Source organism: Cibotium barometz, chromosome 6 (assembly GCF_041138505.1).
Source record: "Cibotium barometz isolate CiBa-2024 chromosome 6, ASM4113850v1, whole genome shotgun sequence".
NCBI lineage: Eukaryota > Viridiplantae > Streptophyta > Polypodiopsida > Cyatheales > Cibotiaceae > Cibotium > Cibotium barometz.
Window position 1 is genome coordinate 40833868 of NC_141051.1, and position 17364 is coordinate 40851231.

The 17364-nt window shown below is 38.0% G+C and overlaps 1 protein-coding gene across 1 annotated transcript; it reads left to right on the forward strand.

Annotated features, from left to right (window-relative positions):
* The first annotated feature begins 2231 nt into the window (after positions 1-2231).
* Positions 2232-4212, forward strand: LOC147637744 (protein neprosin-like). Its single transcript, XM_086799023.1, has 4 exons — positions 2232-2252; positions 2436-2612; positions 2716-2886; positions 3829-4212. The coding sequence occupies exons 1-4, from the start codon at positions 2232-2234 to the stop codon at positions 4210-4212; spliced, it is 753 nt and encodes a 250-aa protein (XP_086655149.1).
* Positions 4213-17364: the final 13152 nt, after the last annotated feature.

A 17364-nucleotide genomic window follows, 5' to 3' on the forward strand; every position in this document is an offset into this window, starting at 1 on the left:
TTAAATTATAATGTTTACATACATGACCAATATCACTAGATTTCTCCCTTAATCGCATTATCAAAATAATTATATTGTTGCTTATAAATTTACAACTCTAAAATACTTCCATCACACCACATTGCTCTCGACTTTTCCATTTACTATACTGAATCTTTCTTGAGTTCTCAACAATTTGCATGGTGTTCTATGTCTCATGGGATTAGCATCATGGATTCCACCTCCATGAGTTGTTGCCTTTTGGAAACTGCATCGAGCTTGCCAATTAGATCACTCCATGCCTTGTGTTGACTAAATCACCAAACTTCCTTGGTCAGCAAAGTAAGGGCCATGAGCCTCTAGCCATGTGCTGCATTCATAAACAATATATCTACAATTAAACTAAAAATTTCATGCACACTTTCACCCCATGAGAAATTGAGGATGCCCTACCATATAAGGCGATGACTATTTCCTACCTTCCATCTTAAAAAGAAGTGGTGTCATTAGAGGCATGGTTCTTGCTTTTGATGTTCCTTATACAAGGATTAGGTCCTTAGTCTCTATACATGTACAATCTGTTTATGTGAAGTGAAATGTGTGGAAGAGGTTTGGTCATAGCATGAACAAGACGACTTAATGAATAAAAGGGGGAATACATAAGTAGAAAAACCACAAGGTGGTCCCCAAACATATTGGTGCAGGTTGCTTGTGATCTTGGAATGAGCTAGGTGTACTATCCTCTATGTGAGAGGGTTTCCTTAAGATTATGTCTTCTACAATTCAGAGGCTTAGAACATGGATGCCTCTAACATCTTTGTGAGAAAGTGCATAAAGTCTTATTTGTACTCTTGGTTTATCTATTTTCTTGTGGGTAGTAAAGTGTTGACTTTTCGTGCACCCACAAGAAATTCTTTGAGAGTAAGAATTTCATTTATAAAATGTGTATACTATGATTGCTCACTATTTCTAGTGAGAAACCAAAACAAGTAATTATATTCTAAAAAAGGAGTTGACCATGCGGCGGGGTAGGATAGCTTTTTCTTGCAACTTTCTGTGTAGCTTTGACCTCTGCCCACTAAATGGTGAAGCAATTACGCTGGCGTCGATGACTGATAAAGCATGACTGGGTTCCCTTAGCGGCTAGGCTAATAGGACCTATGAAATCTAAGCCCCATTTTATTTTGAAATAATGACCTAGAAAGTCTAAGCCCCATTTTCAAATAGTTGTTCCAAAACTACAAAGGTTAGGGGTATACGATACTTCCCTTTGACCATGGCAAACCTTTGGCATTCATCATAGTGTTTGAGAAATTTAAATGCATCTCCAAAGTGTGTAGGCCACCACAATCTTGCTTAGAGGACCTAATGGGTTGTCATGTCCCCAACAAAGTTTCCTATCTATGAAAGAATGGGGTTACTTCGGGACGGCAACAAAGTCATCTTTATGAACACCTTTCTCCATAATTCCACCTTACCCTTCTTGTAAAGCGCATTTCCCCCACTACCAATTGATAGGACCACCTTCCTAATGAGTATATGGATCTATTCTTCTTGATGCATATGGCATAGTTAATTGCGAATCCATTGGCCAAGAAGTGGGCAATGTCTTCACTCCATTTTGGTATGTGGTCAATGTGGTGTGGAACAATGGAGCATCAAGAAGATCATATTTCACTCCTAGAGAGGGTTCTTATTTGCAATTTTTGAAAGGTGATTGGCTTAAATAATCATGAAATCCTTTTGTGCGGTGACGATGAAATCAAATTCCATAATAATGAGCAACCATCTCTTAATGCACCCATGGTGTAAGTCTTATTCACAAATAAAGCAATGCTTAATGGTTGGCAAAGAAAATAAATTTTATCGCTATAGGAGATAATGTTTGTACTTCTTCATAACATGTACTGTGTCTAAAGCCCCTCTCTCTCAGTATTGGTATAATTGCATACAATGTCATTGAATTAATGACTAATAAAGATCAATGTAGGGAAATCCATGTTATGCTTCCTTGGCTATGCCAACACACATCCAATAAAACATCTATATGCACATGGAAAATTAGATTCTAGTTTGAATGATCTCGAGATGGGTGTAGTGCTTTCTTTAACTTTTTGTATGCCCATTGACACTCGTCTTTCCATTCAAATATAATTAGCAGTAGCTTATACAAGGGTCTCGTATATGCAACGCACACAAGAATATGAATCTTTTGTAAAACCCTATGTGCCCAATGAGTCTATGTACCCATGATGGGTGGTGGTAACTCCAAGGTCACATGGACCCGAGTTCGATACCTGGGGCACACACGACATGCACAAATGCGCCCTCCCCAAAAAAAATAACTTCTTGAAATATCAACTAATTAAGGTTGGCTCGATTATTCTTGAAGAGTTTAAAGTTGGTGATAAGCGCATAATGTGGTTAGGTGCACGTGGTGTATCTATCTATCACAGGAACGCCCGAGGTCACTGCCGAATGGTGCCAAATTAACAACGAGCAAAGAGCCTGAGTTTGGAGGACAAGTTTGGCATAGCAAAGGGAGTTGCCCACTTGCCACGGTTCCCATCCGCAGGCTCTCGCAAAAGACCAACTTTCTCGACCACCACCTTTACTCTAATGCCGGTCATGAGGTAACTAATGACACTGCTGCATGCATATCATGGCCTTCTCCAACAACTGATTCTCTAATAAATTACAGCGGTTCCTTATAGTGTTGAGATAATGCTTATACAGTACGAAACAACCACTTGGGCCCCTATAAAGGACGTCTATGGAACCTCCGTGTCTTTCAATGCATGGAAGCCTTTCGTAGAAGTGTATCAAGAGATGAGCGTGGCACAGCTGTGGCTCACAGCTGGTCAGTACGAGGGCACAGATCTAAACACCATTGAAACAGGATGGATGGTAAGGATATATTGCACACATGAAAATTCGAGCTCAAATAATTAAACTGCCTTGCAATGAGAGCGTGTAAACTTGATTGGAAGTGTGTGTTGATACATTCATGCATGAGAGCATGCAAGCGCCTTGGATTAAGCTTACCTTGCTTTGGTGTGCAAGAAAGGAAAGCCTACTAACAAATTGTGTATTTGGGATAATATGTTCAACCTAATGTATATGGAGACTTCAACCCTCGTTTCTTCACCTATTGGACAGTAAGCTTTCTCCCTCCCCCTTCCTTCTCACTTCCCAGGGAGGCTTCTTTCTTTTCCTTATGAGCCTTAGCATACAATCTAAGGTGAATTGTTTGAGGACCCTAAACATATAAATGGTGGAGGCGCTCGTTTCGCAACCCTAATTACTTTGATATTGCCCATACCAAAACAAAACAAGTGCTTCATCTCAAGCTCATATTCAGTCCATAAAAAAGCCCTAAAACCATCATTTTCTACAAATATACATATAAAACAGTTATCTCAAAGGGGACATCGTTTGGCAAGCTCACTCACCCACCACCCAACCATCCCGAGCACCCTAGGGCGTCAGGTTGCACTGGGATGGATCACAAGCTACATCTCAATAATGCACTAAATTATGGTTGATCTATTCATATTTGAGAATGTTTCTACTGATGAGATCTTACTGTTTCTTGAATTGGAGCAGAACGCATTCTATACGACTGGATGTTTTGACCTGCGGTGCCCTGGCTTTGTACAAACTAGCAACACGATACTAGTGGGAGGGGTCATGACTCCACTCTCTGTCTATAAGGGCAGCAATTCGAAATTGACATCCTTGTGTGGAAGGTATAATACGCACAGTCTCATCTACTCTCTCGTTGTTATCATCAAGTCTCAGCTTATATCGTATAGGTTCTCATCACTAGCTTCTGTACATGATTGACAGGATGCTACAACGGGAAATTGGTGGTTGCGCTATCATAATACGAATGTAGGCTACTGGACATCATCCTTGTTCCCACATCACTCGCAGTCTGCACAAGTTCTTCAGTGGGGGGGAGAGATCATCAACGCGAGGCCCAATGGGCAACACACGGCCACGCAAATGGGGAGTGGCCACTTTGCAGCAGAGGAGTGGCAAGCAGCTGCATGCTTTGCAAAGGAGCTCCAGTGGGTGAATGGTGATAACGATATACAGGGGGTTTCCGCGCGTGACTTGATGCTCATCACCACCGACTCTGACTGCTACGACATCCAGGCCACCTCCTACGACGACTGGGGAGCCGCCATCTTCTTTGGAGGGCCGGGAAGAAATCCCAAATGCCCGTGATCAAATGTCCGGCCCGTTTTGTTAAAAATCTCTTTTGATACTTTTGTTGTTAATAGGGGCACACAACGAATGAAAAAAGTTATTCAATTAATTAATTAATGGAGGGGAACTTAGATAACATTTTATTTTTTATTTATTTTTGAATATTTTGAAGCCACTTTGGCTATTCTTATCTTCGCAAAAGTTTCAAGTCTAAAAAAGCTTTGTGATTTTTTTATTTTTTTACTTTTTTAATTTTAGGATCTTTTGTGCTTTGTGATGTATCTCAAGTTTCAATTTTTTCCCTAACCACTCTCGTAGATAAAGGTTTTTTTTTTGAGGTTCATTAGTTGAGACAATCTTAATAAGTATCCTTCGCTTGTTTGATTATTTGTTCTTGCCTCAACTTCAAAACTTTCAACTATATGACCAAATCAAGTATAGGTCCAAACTCTAGTTAAGTCTATTCTATAGTAGAAGACCGTTTTAGACAACTCTCATGTTTTAATGATGCTCAAGTTAATCTTAAATCATAATAAGTGTTTTTTTTTCACAACACAAAATATAACATGCATGATAACCACAATCAACATTACTCATATTTCAATAACATTTACAACACAACATACCAATGTTTACGTCAACCAAAATCTCAATTCAAAAATAACAATCCCATCTCTTCAATCCAAACTAACAATCCCAAAAGGACAATGTCCATAATCCCAAAAAGACAATGTCCTTATGACTAACACTCTAAACTATGTGTTTGTGGTAGGACTTGGACGTTATGTACAATCACATATATATTTTTGATTCATCATAATTAAGTGAAAAAAACAACAATACTAAGAGAACATATACGTACTTGCAAAAGAATAATGACCGTTCAGCCCCTCCAAGATACGGCCCGCTTGGATCACTAGGGCATGTTGGATTGATATTAGGTGGCAACTCCAAGATGAAGCTTTTTGTTGCATGAAACACTTGAACATCAATCTTCTCTCCTTCTTCTCTATCCATTCATGGTCTTGGGTATATATCCTTTTCGGTGAAAGAGACACACCACCAAAGTAACCACCTACATGAAGATACATGAAATCAAATGAAAAAGCTTCACTTACATAGAAGTACACATAAACTTACTATCTTACTATACATATGCTCACTTATGTACATAAAAATCTTACATATATATATATATATATATATATAAGCTTACTATGTGCTTACATATACATATGCTTACTAACATATAAGATTAGTCTCTTATGTTTTCAACTTACATTTTTGGTAAAATCCTCACGATAATATCCAAGTCGCAAGCCAAAAGACAATAACTCAAAGCCAACCACCTTGGCACACTCCAGCACCATAGGCACATGCTCCATAATGGTGGTGAGAATATTCCATAAAGGAATGCCACCCTTGTGGAGTCATTTGGGTACCAATGATGTTGGCAGATTGGCCCAAGTAAACTTTGCTACACACTTGCTAAGGTTAGCCCTTCCATGGCATGTGCATGCAAAAAACGTACTCTAGCATCCTAACAAAGCATAAGTTTATGAGAAGTAATGTTTTATAAATAAGGAAAAAAGAGAGGATGTAAACACTGATAAATATTTATTCTCAACACTTAAATTGGCATACTTAATTGGTTGTTCAATCAAGCGTGCCATCCGAATGATGCAGTGTACAAAAGTAAATGTTGCTCCACGATCTCTTGTCATAGCATGATATGAAGAAAAAATTAGGATAAGCAAGCCAAAAACTTAGAGGTGACCATAAAACAAATTGTACCATCGATATTTTCAGCTTCATCTCTAATGTTGAAGCCTAGTACAAACATTAGGTGGAATTAGCTACAATCCATCTCAAAACTGTCTCATGAAACATAATCATACACTAGAGTTAGCTACCTTCATTATCATCTAGGATACTTGAATCCATGCTTGCATGTCCACACCACCACCCCCTATGCTCCACCACCACCCTGTGGTCCACCAACATCGTGTGATCCACCAACTCCAACTCCAAACAAGTCAGAAACAAGTCTCAGTCTAATTTCATTTTTAGAGAGGAATCTCTATCCACATCAAGTGGTGCCAGTACAATGCAGACCCATTTGAAGGTTTCGTAATAGCACGAACACAAGGTATGCTAAATGTAAATACAACTAAAGTCAAGTACGATGCAAACCCATCAAGGGTTCGTAATAGCACGAACACTCAAAATGTAAGCTAAATGTAAATACAACTAAAGTCAAGTACACTCAATATGATTGATCATGCATGAGATCAATTTCAAATGTGTTTCCATGCATACATTTGAAAAGAGCATCTTCACTTTCAAATGTGTTTCCATGCATACATTTGAAAAGAGCATCTTCACTTTCATACCTCTCATTGGGAGGGTACTCAATCCACCATGGGCAATGTACATGCTCCCAATACGATAAACCCTCAACCTTCCATACACGAAGATACATGTAAGATGGAATCTCTCGTGATAGCCATTCATTTGTCTCATTTGGCCATTGTATGAGCTGCCAACTCTCAATGAGATGTGACATCCACCTTTGAATCCAAAAGATACATAATCATCTCATAAACAAATTTTAATAGTACAAACAAGGCTTTTCTTGCTGGGGTTGGCTATGATACTATCTTGCTACTATTAAATAAGAATTCAAAATATATTTGCTTCCAAGGAAGTAGGTTGCCAAGAAAAAGGTGTTCTTTATTCAAAATGTCAACCAAGGGTCCAACTTCAGGTATGGATTTGGGGAACCGAATGAGACAAAGTGGTTGTTGGTCCCATCTTGCTTGGGTACAATTTGAACACAGGCATAGAGCACATGAATGGGTGATAATGACATGCCACATTTATGACCCATCGTAAGTGTAATAAGTTATTATACATACACACACACACACACACTTATTTATTTATTAAAGGTATAGTGCTAATCTGTGTAATAGTAAATAGCTTTTTATATTTAATAATGTGCAGGGTTCAAGAGTTGATGACTATTGCAACGTGTGAGATGAAAGAGGAGGACATGAAATCCCATGTCCTTTTTTGGACTTTGCTTAATCAAATGATGGAAAGGAATGGTCATAAAAGAGTTGATTTCCATGGCTTCATGGCAGACGAAGCACAAGCTAATTGGAATGTTGTAAGAATAATACACAACAAAGGGGCTGATAAGAAGATGGAGGGGCGTGAAAGATCATGTCTTTTTCATTGGGAAAAGATTTTGATAAATCACACAAACAAATATGTTAGAAAATAAGATCAAATGGAACACAAAGAATTGTGTGAGATATGGAGAAATGCATTGACAAAAGAGGAGGCAATGTCTTAGAGTAGACGCATTCGCAACCAACTGGTGGAGAAGCAAGCGAGTGAGGCAATCAAACATCCCTATCTTGGATATAGTTGGGAGAAGCAGAATTCACATGTGCATTTTAAGAGAAGCTGAAAAGAGAATAGATTCTGCATTAACAATGGATCGAGCAATATTGGTTGATGTTAGCATAGCCTTGCTAACATGGGGGAACACACATGCTCCTACACACATAGCCATATACAAGCATAACAACATAACATCATAGTGCATTCCATATCCATGTAGCACATATTTTGTGTCCAAGAATTATGTGTAAGAATCATGTACATACCATAGTTATGTCTAATTTGCATACAAGAGGGGCTTTATATAGCCATCCATATGACTGTTGGGCTACCCATGTGATTGTTGGGCTCCCATAACCTCCACAAGATCCTAACTCCCACTTGCCCTCTTGTAACCACTTCTTGATATGACATCGTGTAATAACCAAATCCCACAACTCATTAGCCTAAGCTAATGCTACTTATGCTAGGGGGTGTTCACACCCGAGCTAATGGCAAAATGCTACGGGGGCTGTACACACCCATCAACACCTCTCTTCTCCTTTGTTTAGTTGGGATTGTACTATCTCCTATCAATGCCAAGTACATCATGAAAATCTATGAATAAGTGTCTTCTAGTAGGTACATTGCAAGACACTTCAAGTTTATATAAAATATCATGTAGAACCACAAACACTGATGGTGGACCAAGGAGATTGTGGGAAGATGATTTCCACCAATCTGATGAAGACTCCACAAGTATATGCTAATGAAGAATCTCGTCCATGGGCACTCAAGTGTGCTACCATCTGTGTTGATGTAGCCACCTGCTTTTGCTCCATGTGTGTGGGAAGTCAGCTTCATCTTCAAAAGTCCACAAGGTGAGTCCTCCCTTGGGTCTTGAAATTACAACACCCAACAAGTGATTCCACTCTAGAAATAATTACATCATTTTCTTATGCTTCAAATATTTCCATTTTGGTTTTGTTTGATCCTTTTCCTTATAGGATGCAACTCGGTAGGGACCTCAATAAACCTTTCATCCGGACCTCATGCCTTCTCACTAGGTCTTACAGGCATCTTGGCAGGTATCTCATTGAGCGTTCTCCTTCATCTTTCATGCCGCTTTATCAAGGACTTATAGGCGACTTAGTAGGGATCCTCAACTAGGCTTTCTCTAGACCTCATGCCTTCTCACTAGGTCTTACAAGCATCTTGGTAGTATCCTCAGTGTGCAAGACTCTCTCTGTGGCCCTCATGCCTTCTTTTAGGCCTTATACGTGACATGGTAGGGACCTCACATGGGCTTCCTTCGGACCTCATACCTTCTTACTAGGTCTTCTAGGCGTGTCAGTAGTATCCTCATCTAAGCATCTCCTCCGGCCATCTTATGCCTCATTCTTTCAATATTACTATCGTGTTTGGGACCTCGTCGGACCTTCTCACTAGGTCTTACAGGCATCTCGGTAGTATCCTAGCAAAGCGTCTCCTCTGACCCTCTCATGCTTCATTCTTTGAATATTTAATATCATTTTTTCATTGACACCATATTTCAAGACAATACTTCAAGAATTGGCCAGTTACTTACCATTCAAGTTTATCAGGTTGTCCACCCTGAGTTTCCCAAGAAGGTCAAGGTTGCATTCCATGTACTCTATGTAGTAGGCATAGATGAGCTGGATCATCAAAGCCAACATGTCGTATGCCATATGTGTGCTTCTTAATTTTCTCCCCATTTTAGTGTTTGATCTGATTTGAGTTGCGTTCCCGCAAATAGTGCACCACACTAGCACAAGACCAAGTGTGCTCCCAACAAGTAGAGATTGGTGCAATACCGAGGTTCTTGCCGTTCACACACAAGGCTGATTGATCTTAACTTTAGTGTTCATTTTTATCCATGCATTAGGCATAGATGGGTTGGATCATCAAATCCAATATGTCGTATGCCATATGTGTGCTTTTTTTCTCCCCATTTTTAGTGTTTGATTTGATTTGAGTCCTCGCAAATAGTGCACCACACTAGCTCAAGACCAAGTGTGCTCCCATTTTTAGTGTTTGATTTGATTTGAGTCCTCGCAAATAGTGCACCACACTAGCTCAAGACCAAGTGTGCTCCCACAACAAGTAAAGCTTGGTGCAATACCAAGGTTCTTTCCGTTCACACACAAGGCTGCTTGATCTTAACTTTAGTGTTCATTTTATAAAAACCTCTTGTTTATGTGTATTTCTCGTGTTGAAATTATATGCTCATGTTAGAGATAAGATTTGTGTGTATCAAACCCTAGCCTAGAAGCTATAAAGGGATCAACTCTCTCTCTCAATATTGTGTGAGAGGAAAAAGACACTTTGTAAGTCTTATTTTAGCTTAAGCAGTTTATAAGCTTTTTGTTACATGGCTCTCTCTCTCTCTCTCTCTCTCTCTCTCTCTCTCTCTCTCTCTCTCCACATAATCTTTATCTCGTGTTGCTTCCCTTAAGATCATCCACTTCTTTTAACTTGGTATCACATCCAATTATTCTGTAAGTGGCAGCCTGTTGTTTTCTTTCTTGCTGTTCAATAGCTAAAGTTATTTGCCTACGCCTACCAGGTGCATCTGTGTACACTGCCAACTTATCGTGATGTACCGCTATTCTCTTGGCATCAGCTCCCAGCTAGCGCACTATTGCCTTGTCCTTGTTGTCACATGTTGTCTGAGGCCTTGCTTCGCCTAATGTCTTTGCAATAGAACCGATCTGCCTATTATCTCTGTAAACGACACCGACCTATCTACTACAGAAGCTCGTTGCTTGCTTAGGACGGTTGGATGCACACGACTCCTGCAGCGCGCAGCTAGTTGCAACAAGGGAGGCGCCTTAAGCTGGAAACAGCTATCAACTCCGGCGGCTTGAGCTGCAAATAGTTGTCAACTCCTAGGCAATGCTCGTTGGTGCCCGGCTGACATGCTATTTTGTGTCCGACTGAGCCAAGTAAAGTTGTCCCACAGCTAGTTGGAGGTAAATGAGGCGACGACGCCACGCATCCACATGGCAGCCGGAGTCGTGGGTACCCTTTATCCATTAAGGGTAATTTCTTACTAAAAATGACTTTTTCACATGCCTTAACTGGATGTAATGCCTCATTCCTATGCAATTCTTTATAGTGTTTTGCCATAAGCATTTGTTTCTGCAATCATTAAGCTTGTTTTTCTTCTTTTGTGTTAGGACATCCGGTTTTTAAAGGAGCTAGACACGCTAAGTTGTACGATACCATTGGAAGGAACGTATCTTGGAATTCAAAATATCAAAAGATGAATGGAAGGCAAAGGTGCAACATGTGTACACAACAAGAGAGATGCACATGCATCCTTCTACTCTAACATCTGCATTGCAAGCTCATCATAACATATTTTTTGTAATTTAACTTATATTCTTTATGATTTTATGGCTTATTCGCATGTATTTTGTATGTGATAGATGTTTATCCATCAACAAGCATTGAGTGGCAACTTGTGGAGTCATTCACCGGGACTTTCAAAGCCATGCATGCTCATCTTGGAAAAGTATTATTTTCTGATCAACCATATGCTTTTTCATTGATAAACATATATTTTTATACAACGCTAAGTATATTGTCCCTACAAGACCAAAAGCTTATGGAAGACTGGAGAGTTTGGCTACACCAAAAGCCTAAATTCATTAGATTGGAAATTTCTAGACAAAGATACTCTATTAGCATTTAAATCCAAAATTGCCTTGGATATTCAGAAGTCTATGAAAGTATAAAGGATTTCTAAGAGGATTAGGCTATCATGGTTTATACCTCTTCATGTATTTGTGGCATGTTTTCAAGAAGCAAACATGAAGAGGAAAAAAGCAATGTGACTATCTACACATATGTCTGAGACTGACTTGGATAATGCAGTTGGAGAAGAATGGAAAGTGAATGAAGTAATCCATAGGGGTGATCTTATAAAATGTAATACTTGCATTGAATCTATGGTGATGGCATACAACATCTCTTGCGCGGCAAAACTTGTACATTAGCTTAGAGTATAGACGATGGAAAAATATTAGAGAGACTTGGATGCCATTGGATTCAAATGAAGAATTAGTGCAGTATGACCTAACAATCAACTTGAGTGATGATGACAATAGAGTCGTCCCTATAAATACAAAATGGACATTGAGGGATGTGCGTACGTCCTTGGAATTTCTATTAGATGCCATACCATCAGACTACAAATTTAAGGTAGATGGTATTATAGTGGGAAGAAGGTCGTAAAATACTTTTAGTTGCATGAAATGTTTGCCTCCTTTAATCTTGAAGTTTTTGTAATACAATATAATTTTGCACCCATTAATTTTGTAAAATAGTTCTTCAACATTATTAAGACAAGATGAATAATGTAAAATGAGAAATAATATATTTATTACAATGGTAGTATCTATACAAATTGGTTGGTTACAATGTATGAGAACAGAAAACTACCTGCTTTAGAGGGTCAGTGTCCGTAGAAGCCTTGGCCTCTTCGCCTTCCTTGGTTAACTTGGACTCCGATTTCTTAGACGTTTTCTTTGACTTGGCATCTTTTTCCTTAGATTGTTTTTGTTTTTAAGAAGCCTTTCCCTTCTCCGTGTCGGTCGTTTTGTTCAACCTGAATTTCAAGGGAGACATCTAGGTCCTTTCCTTTTCGATGGCTTATTTGCCATCATAGGTGGGTTTGATGGTGGTGGTGGTGGTGAATCTGGATATGGGGGAAGATTCACACGACTCTCGAGCATTAGTTGGATTGCCTTTGCTCTCACCCACCAAATGTATATGTCTGTATAACACGAAGCTGTGAATTGCAAACAATCATGACTAAAACCTTAGTATATATTAGGATATAAAAATTTAAAGAAAATATTTGATTTTTTAAAAGCTCTTTTTGAGGTGTCGATCAAAAATACTCACAGCTACTCTTTTTGATATGTCTAGTGGAAATTTTGATTGCATATATCTCCATGTGTTTGCGACCACTCTCCATCCACATGAGCTTCCGTTAGTTTGTAATGGAACCTATAGCAATGATAGTGCTTGTTTAGACATTTAACTAAAGCTTTATTACAAACTTAAAAGTTATCATTTATGTGATGATAACTTTACAGGCGAAATGAAAAATTGATGTGGAGTTTTATTTTCGAGGAGTGGAGGATGGAGTGTTCCTAATATGCTTATTATGCATTTAGATGCCCTGCAAAATAATAAACCACATAAATTATTCAATCTAATACACATTGAATCTTAAACACAAGCTCTATTAAAATTAAAAACTTACAATTTGGCTTCTCCATGCATACCAAGCATGGAATTCAAGAAAAATGTCTTTTTTTTCTTGATAGCAATTATAATTACACTCCAATGGTTCCTATAAAATAGAGAAAAGAAAAAACAATTGTTAAAGATGTATAAAAAAGAAATAAAACAAAGTAAAACATATTTAAAATAAAATACTTACTTTTCATTATATGGTACAATTACATATTGCACCTTTTCAATGTCGCATCTCCTCAACCATTCTTCCAACCTTGCAAAATTGGTGCTCGCTTCTATTACATAAAATGAGACTATGGGGTCTAGCAAAAAGATAGCAAAATAGGCTTTTAGAGGTAAGGTGGACAAAAGAAGCCTATAAAAAACAAACAAGAGGATAAATTTGGTAGTTATCTAGTTATCTCTCAAGTATCTAAGCTATCTTTTTTGAAAATTTATCTATTGATTTGTTTTATCAAGATCACATCATTTATTTCTCAATTTCTCTTTGACAACATATATACATTAGGACATTTTGGAGGTCATTTGTAGGGCCTTGTAAGAAAATGGTCGATTCTTATTTTCTCTCTCTAGAAAAAATCTTGAAATATTAAAATAAAGAGAATGTAAAAGTCATAAAAGTGTAGTCTCTGAGCTAGAGAGGTAAATTTTCTCCCAGGCGGCCATCTTAAAGTTCGTTGGAACCTTCTTTGAAATGATACATTCGAAACTGCAAGAATAAGGTTAGTTCAGGAGGATATTATTGCACGAAAGACAGTTTGAAGGGAATTAGAACCTTCATCTCCAATTTCAAAAGATAAATACAAGCCTTCTCTCACCATAACCAGTCTTGTTCTTTCACTCTGCATCATATAGTATACTTACTCATTCCTAGAACACTCCAATGGAGAAAAACCATGTACACACTCATTCTATTGAAGAATCCAATCATGAAAGCATTAAGAGAAAGTACCATCTGATCTAGATAGTGTGTATGCGTCCATTCAAAAACACAGAAGTGGACAGCTATTGCTCTCATCAGATGTTAAAGATCACATGAGGTTGTCAGGGAAGCAACACATAAACCTTTGGTGTGATGGTTCCATCTATCCTATTGACCCCTGTACTACTTCACATCCTCCCTTTTCAAATCCAACAACTCTCTTAAGTTTTGTAGATGATGGCGCCACAGGCTTACTAGGATATTGCAAGTCAATTTCTTACATATAAGAAAGAGAAAGGCATAATTCAAAACACTTACCAAATGAGATTCTTGGCTTATCTGGTGAATGCAAGACACAGAAAGTTAGATTGGAAGAACAAGAATGTCAAATCAATAAACTAAGAAGTGACCTCCACAAATATAGAGAAAAAGACACAATCATTGGACGGCGCATATGGAAAAGAAAGCTCAAAAACATCGAGAACTTGAGGCTTCGTTCTAGAGGCCTGGAGAAGAGAATCCAAGCCATAAGGTAAGATTGTACTGAATGCATTCCCATTCACATGTCTTTTGTGTTAACAATTAATATTATTTTATTTGATGGGCTTCTTTAGGATTTACATGTTCTCTATGTTAGTAATGAGTAGTGCTGTATTTGTAGGGTTGTCATACATCCTGACAAAGAGAATATTAATCCCAATCTCAATCCAGCAAAGCAACTAAAACCATTCCTGACATCAAGAATGGCAAGAGATATGATAAAAGAGAAGAAGTTCAAGGTGGTTCAACGAGATATAGTGGATGAATTTGTAACCAACAATACAGTTTCAGCCTGCAGATATTCAATACGCCATGGATTCAAGTGGAGTCAGTCGTAAGGGTTATAGTGCCATCCAAAAGTCAGTGTCATCCCTCCTTGAGTACCAGAGGCCTGCTTATTCGCTGATGATGTTTTAAGTCCTTCTTGACATTGTAAAAGGCTGAATTGTGATGCTTGCAATTGAGATTAGAGAATATGGGTTTGCCAAGCTCTACTTGTAGTCAATCTTTTGCAGTATCCTAACAAGCCAAGCTCTCCTTCACCAACAAATTGCATAAAAGATGATAAATTGCGGAAAGGAGGGTTTGCTCTTAATGGAGGGTCAATTGGATAGAGATAACCATCAACCCGAAGATCTACATTTGTCTCCTTAGTTTGTCTCCTTAGCTATCCTACGAGCTTGGACAGATTGTGCATTAGTAGGATGGGTTTTTTTAGAGCTGCCATACTTTTCAGGAATACGAATGTGTAAATCAACCTTCCATTTTCTAGCTTCACAAGGGGCTACACACACAGCTTGCAAAGGCTCTATAGCGAACTAGAGGAAGAAGCTAAAGCAGAGAGATCCTCAGAGAGAGAGAGAGAGAGAGAGAGAGAGAGAGAGAGAGAGAGAGAGAGAGAGTGAGAGAGAGACTGTTAAAACTTTACTGTTGTTTGCAGGTTTAACACAAATCCATTTTTCTAAGTAGAAAATGATATTTTTGATATACAAATATACTAACATGGATTTTTTCATCAATAAATTACATTTATGAGAAAAAATAAAAAATAATAATTTTTGGGGTCCCCACAATTTGGGATCTCATGGATATGTAGTGGTTCCTGGCAGTTAGTTATGTTTATGGGGTTGTGGGGACCTGATAGTTAGTTATGGATGTACTGGCTCCTGATAGGCTTCTGACATGACCCTTGAATTACAAGATTTTTGGAGGGAAAATTTTATTTTCATCATACATATTGGTTGGGTGGTGTTTTTTCCACCTCAAAATGTAAAAAAATAAAAAATAATTTTTTTTACTTTTTGGGACCCACCTAAATATGAGAATGTTTTGCTCGTGTGGAAGGGAGATATGGTGGGAGTTAATGAGAAAGGAGATTTCAAACTAACAAGAAAGATTCAATTTGTAGAGAGTGAAGATAAAAATTTCAAAAAGTAAGAAAGTATGAGAAAAGTTAAAAAGTAAGAGAGAGAGTATGAGAATATTCCATTTAAAAAGTAAAACTAGGGGGGTATGGCTGATGTAGCAAGGCAAAAAATAGGGGTCATCATAGCCTTTGCCTCCCTTGAGCCTAGCTTTTTAAGCTCTAATCCCTTAAAATTAGGAATCCTTAGGAGGCCCTTTTTGGGTCCAAAAAATTCCTAATGTTTGGCTCCCTTTTTGATTTGGTTTAATCCAGGAGAGAGGAGAGATAAAAATATCACAATTTTTTGGAATTAAAAACCCTTCCACACATGTGAAAGAGGCGCCTACCTTAAGAGTCCCCCTTTCCTTACCAAGGTGTCAAAATGCATCATTATTCCAAAATATCTCACTTTTTTAGTAATATCTCATAATTTTTAACTAATAAACCTTGTACTCAGTCAACTCTTCATCTTATGTGAGCATTTACTCATTTTTGGGTATTTTCTTTTATTCTTTTGGATTTATCTCATCCCAACACTTGGATTAATCCAATTGGCCCATTGGAACCTTAATTGGACCATAATCCAAAAATTTCTAAAAATGTAGACCCTTAGGCTAAGGTCCATTATACCATTTTCAATTAATTCCTAATGCACATTGGAAAGTTTATTTTGAACTTATTTTTTAGGGGAATCCAATTTAGACACTATAGAAGGATTTTTATATCCAAAGATATCTCAATTTTTTATTATCTCTCTCTAGATATTTTCTCTCTCTAGGCCAAAACAGGGTAAAACAAGATCTTTCTTCTATTTCAGAGAGGGGAATAATTACAAGAATAGAAGGGGAGGTTCTTACACCTTTATACCTCCAAAGCTAGAGGGAGGAATCTTACAGTACATTTGAAGTGAAAGACAAATTCTTGCAGCGGCATAAAAGGGAGTATTGTGGCCAAGACGCAGCTCTCTCTCACTATAAGAAGATTGTTTAAGGCAAAAATTATAGTCTATCACAATGCCATGAGCCAAGAAGGGAAAGTTATAAATTTTGTATTAAAGACATTGTCCATGTTCCTAGGTGCAATGATTATTCCTAAGAGTTATGAGAAGATTATTTTGATAGAGAAGTCTACTGCCTTAGAAATGTTTGGATGCTACCTTGGTTATGCCGGCAACGAAAGGGGTTACTTTCATACATATGCTACAGTAGCATTGTCTCTAGGCATAGAGAACCTAGAGGAACTAGAAGAGTATGGCAAACACCATTTGCTAAGGTATGAATGAAAGCTAGATTCACTAAAATTGTCAAAGTCATTAGAATGGAAAGATACATTGTAAAAGACTTATGTGTTACATCTATCTGTCCAACGATGATTAATAAAAATCTTTTGTTCTCTCCATTTGTTTTGTGCTTCTATGGCATCTGAGTTTTTAAATGCTTCGGAATGCTTCAATCTCTTCCTTTCCATATGTCTGAGTGTCTGCATCAGTTTGGATGAACTCAAGGTTTCTTTTTTATGTAGTTGTTGAGTATCCTTCTATAGAACCATTGGAACACTTCTTGTAGGCTATTTGCCTTACTTTTTCCACCACCATGTTGTGTGTGCCTGAAATATGCATTTC

Bases quoted from the DNA above. Each gene is read 5' to 3' on its own strand.
- LOC147637744 (XM_086799023.1), top strand. From the start codon at position 2,232: ATGGGTGGTGGTAACTCCAAG. The intron at 2,253-2,435 runs GTCACATGGACC...TATCTATCACAG, and splicing joins TGGGTGGTGGTAACTCCAAG to GAACGCCCGAGGTCACTGCC. The intron at 2,887-3,828 runs GTAAGGATATAT...CATGATTGACAG, and splicing joins CCATTGAAACAGGATGGATG to GATGCTACAACGGGAAATTG.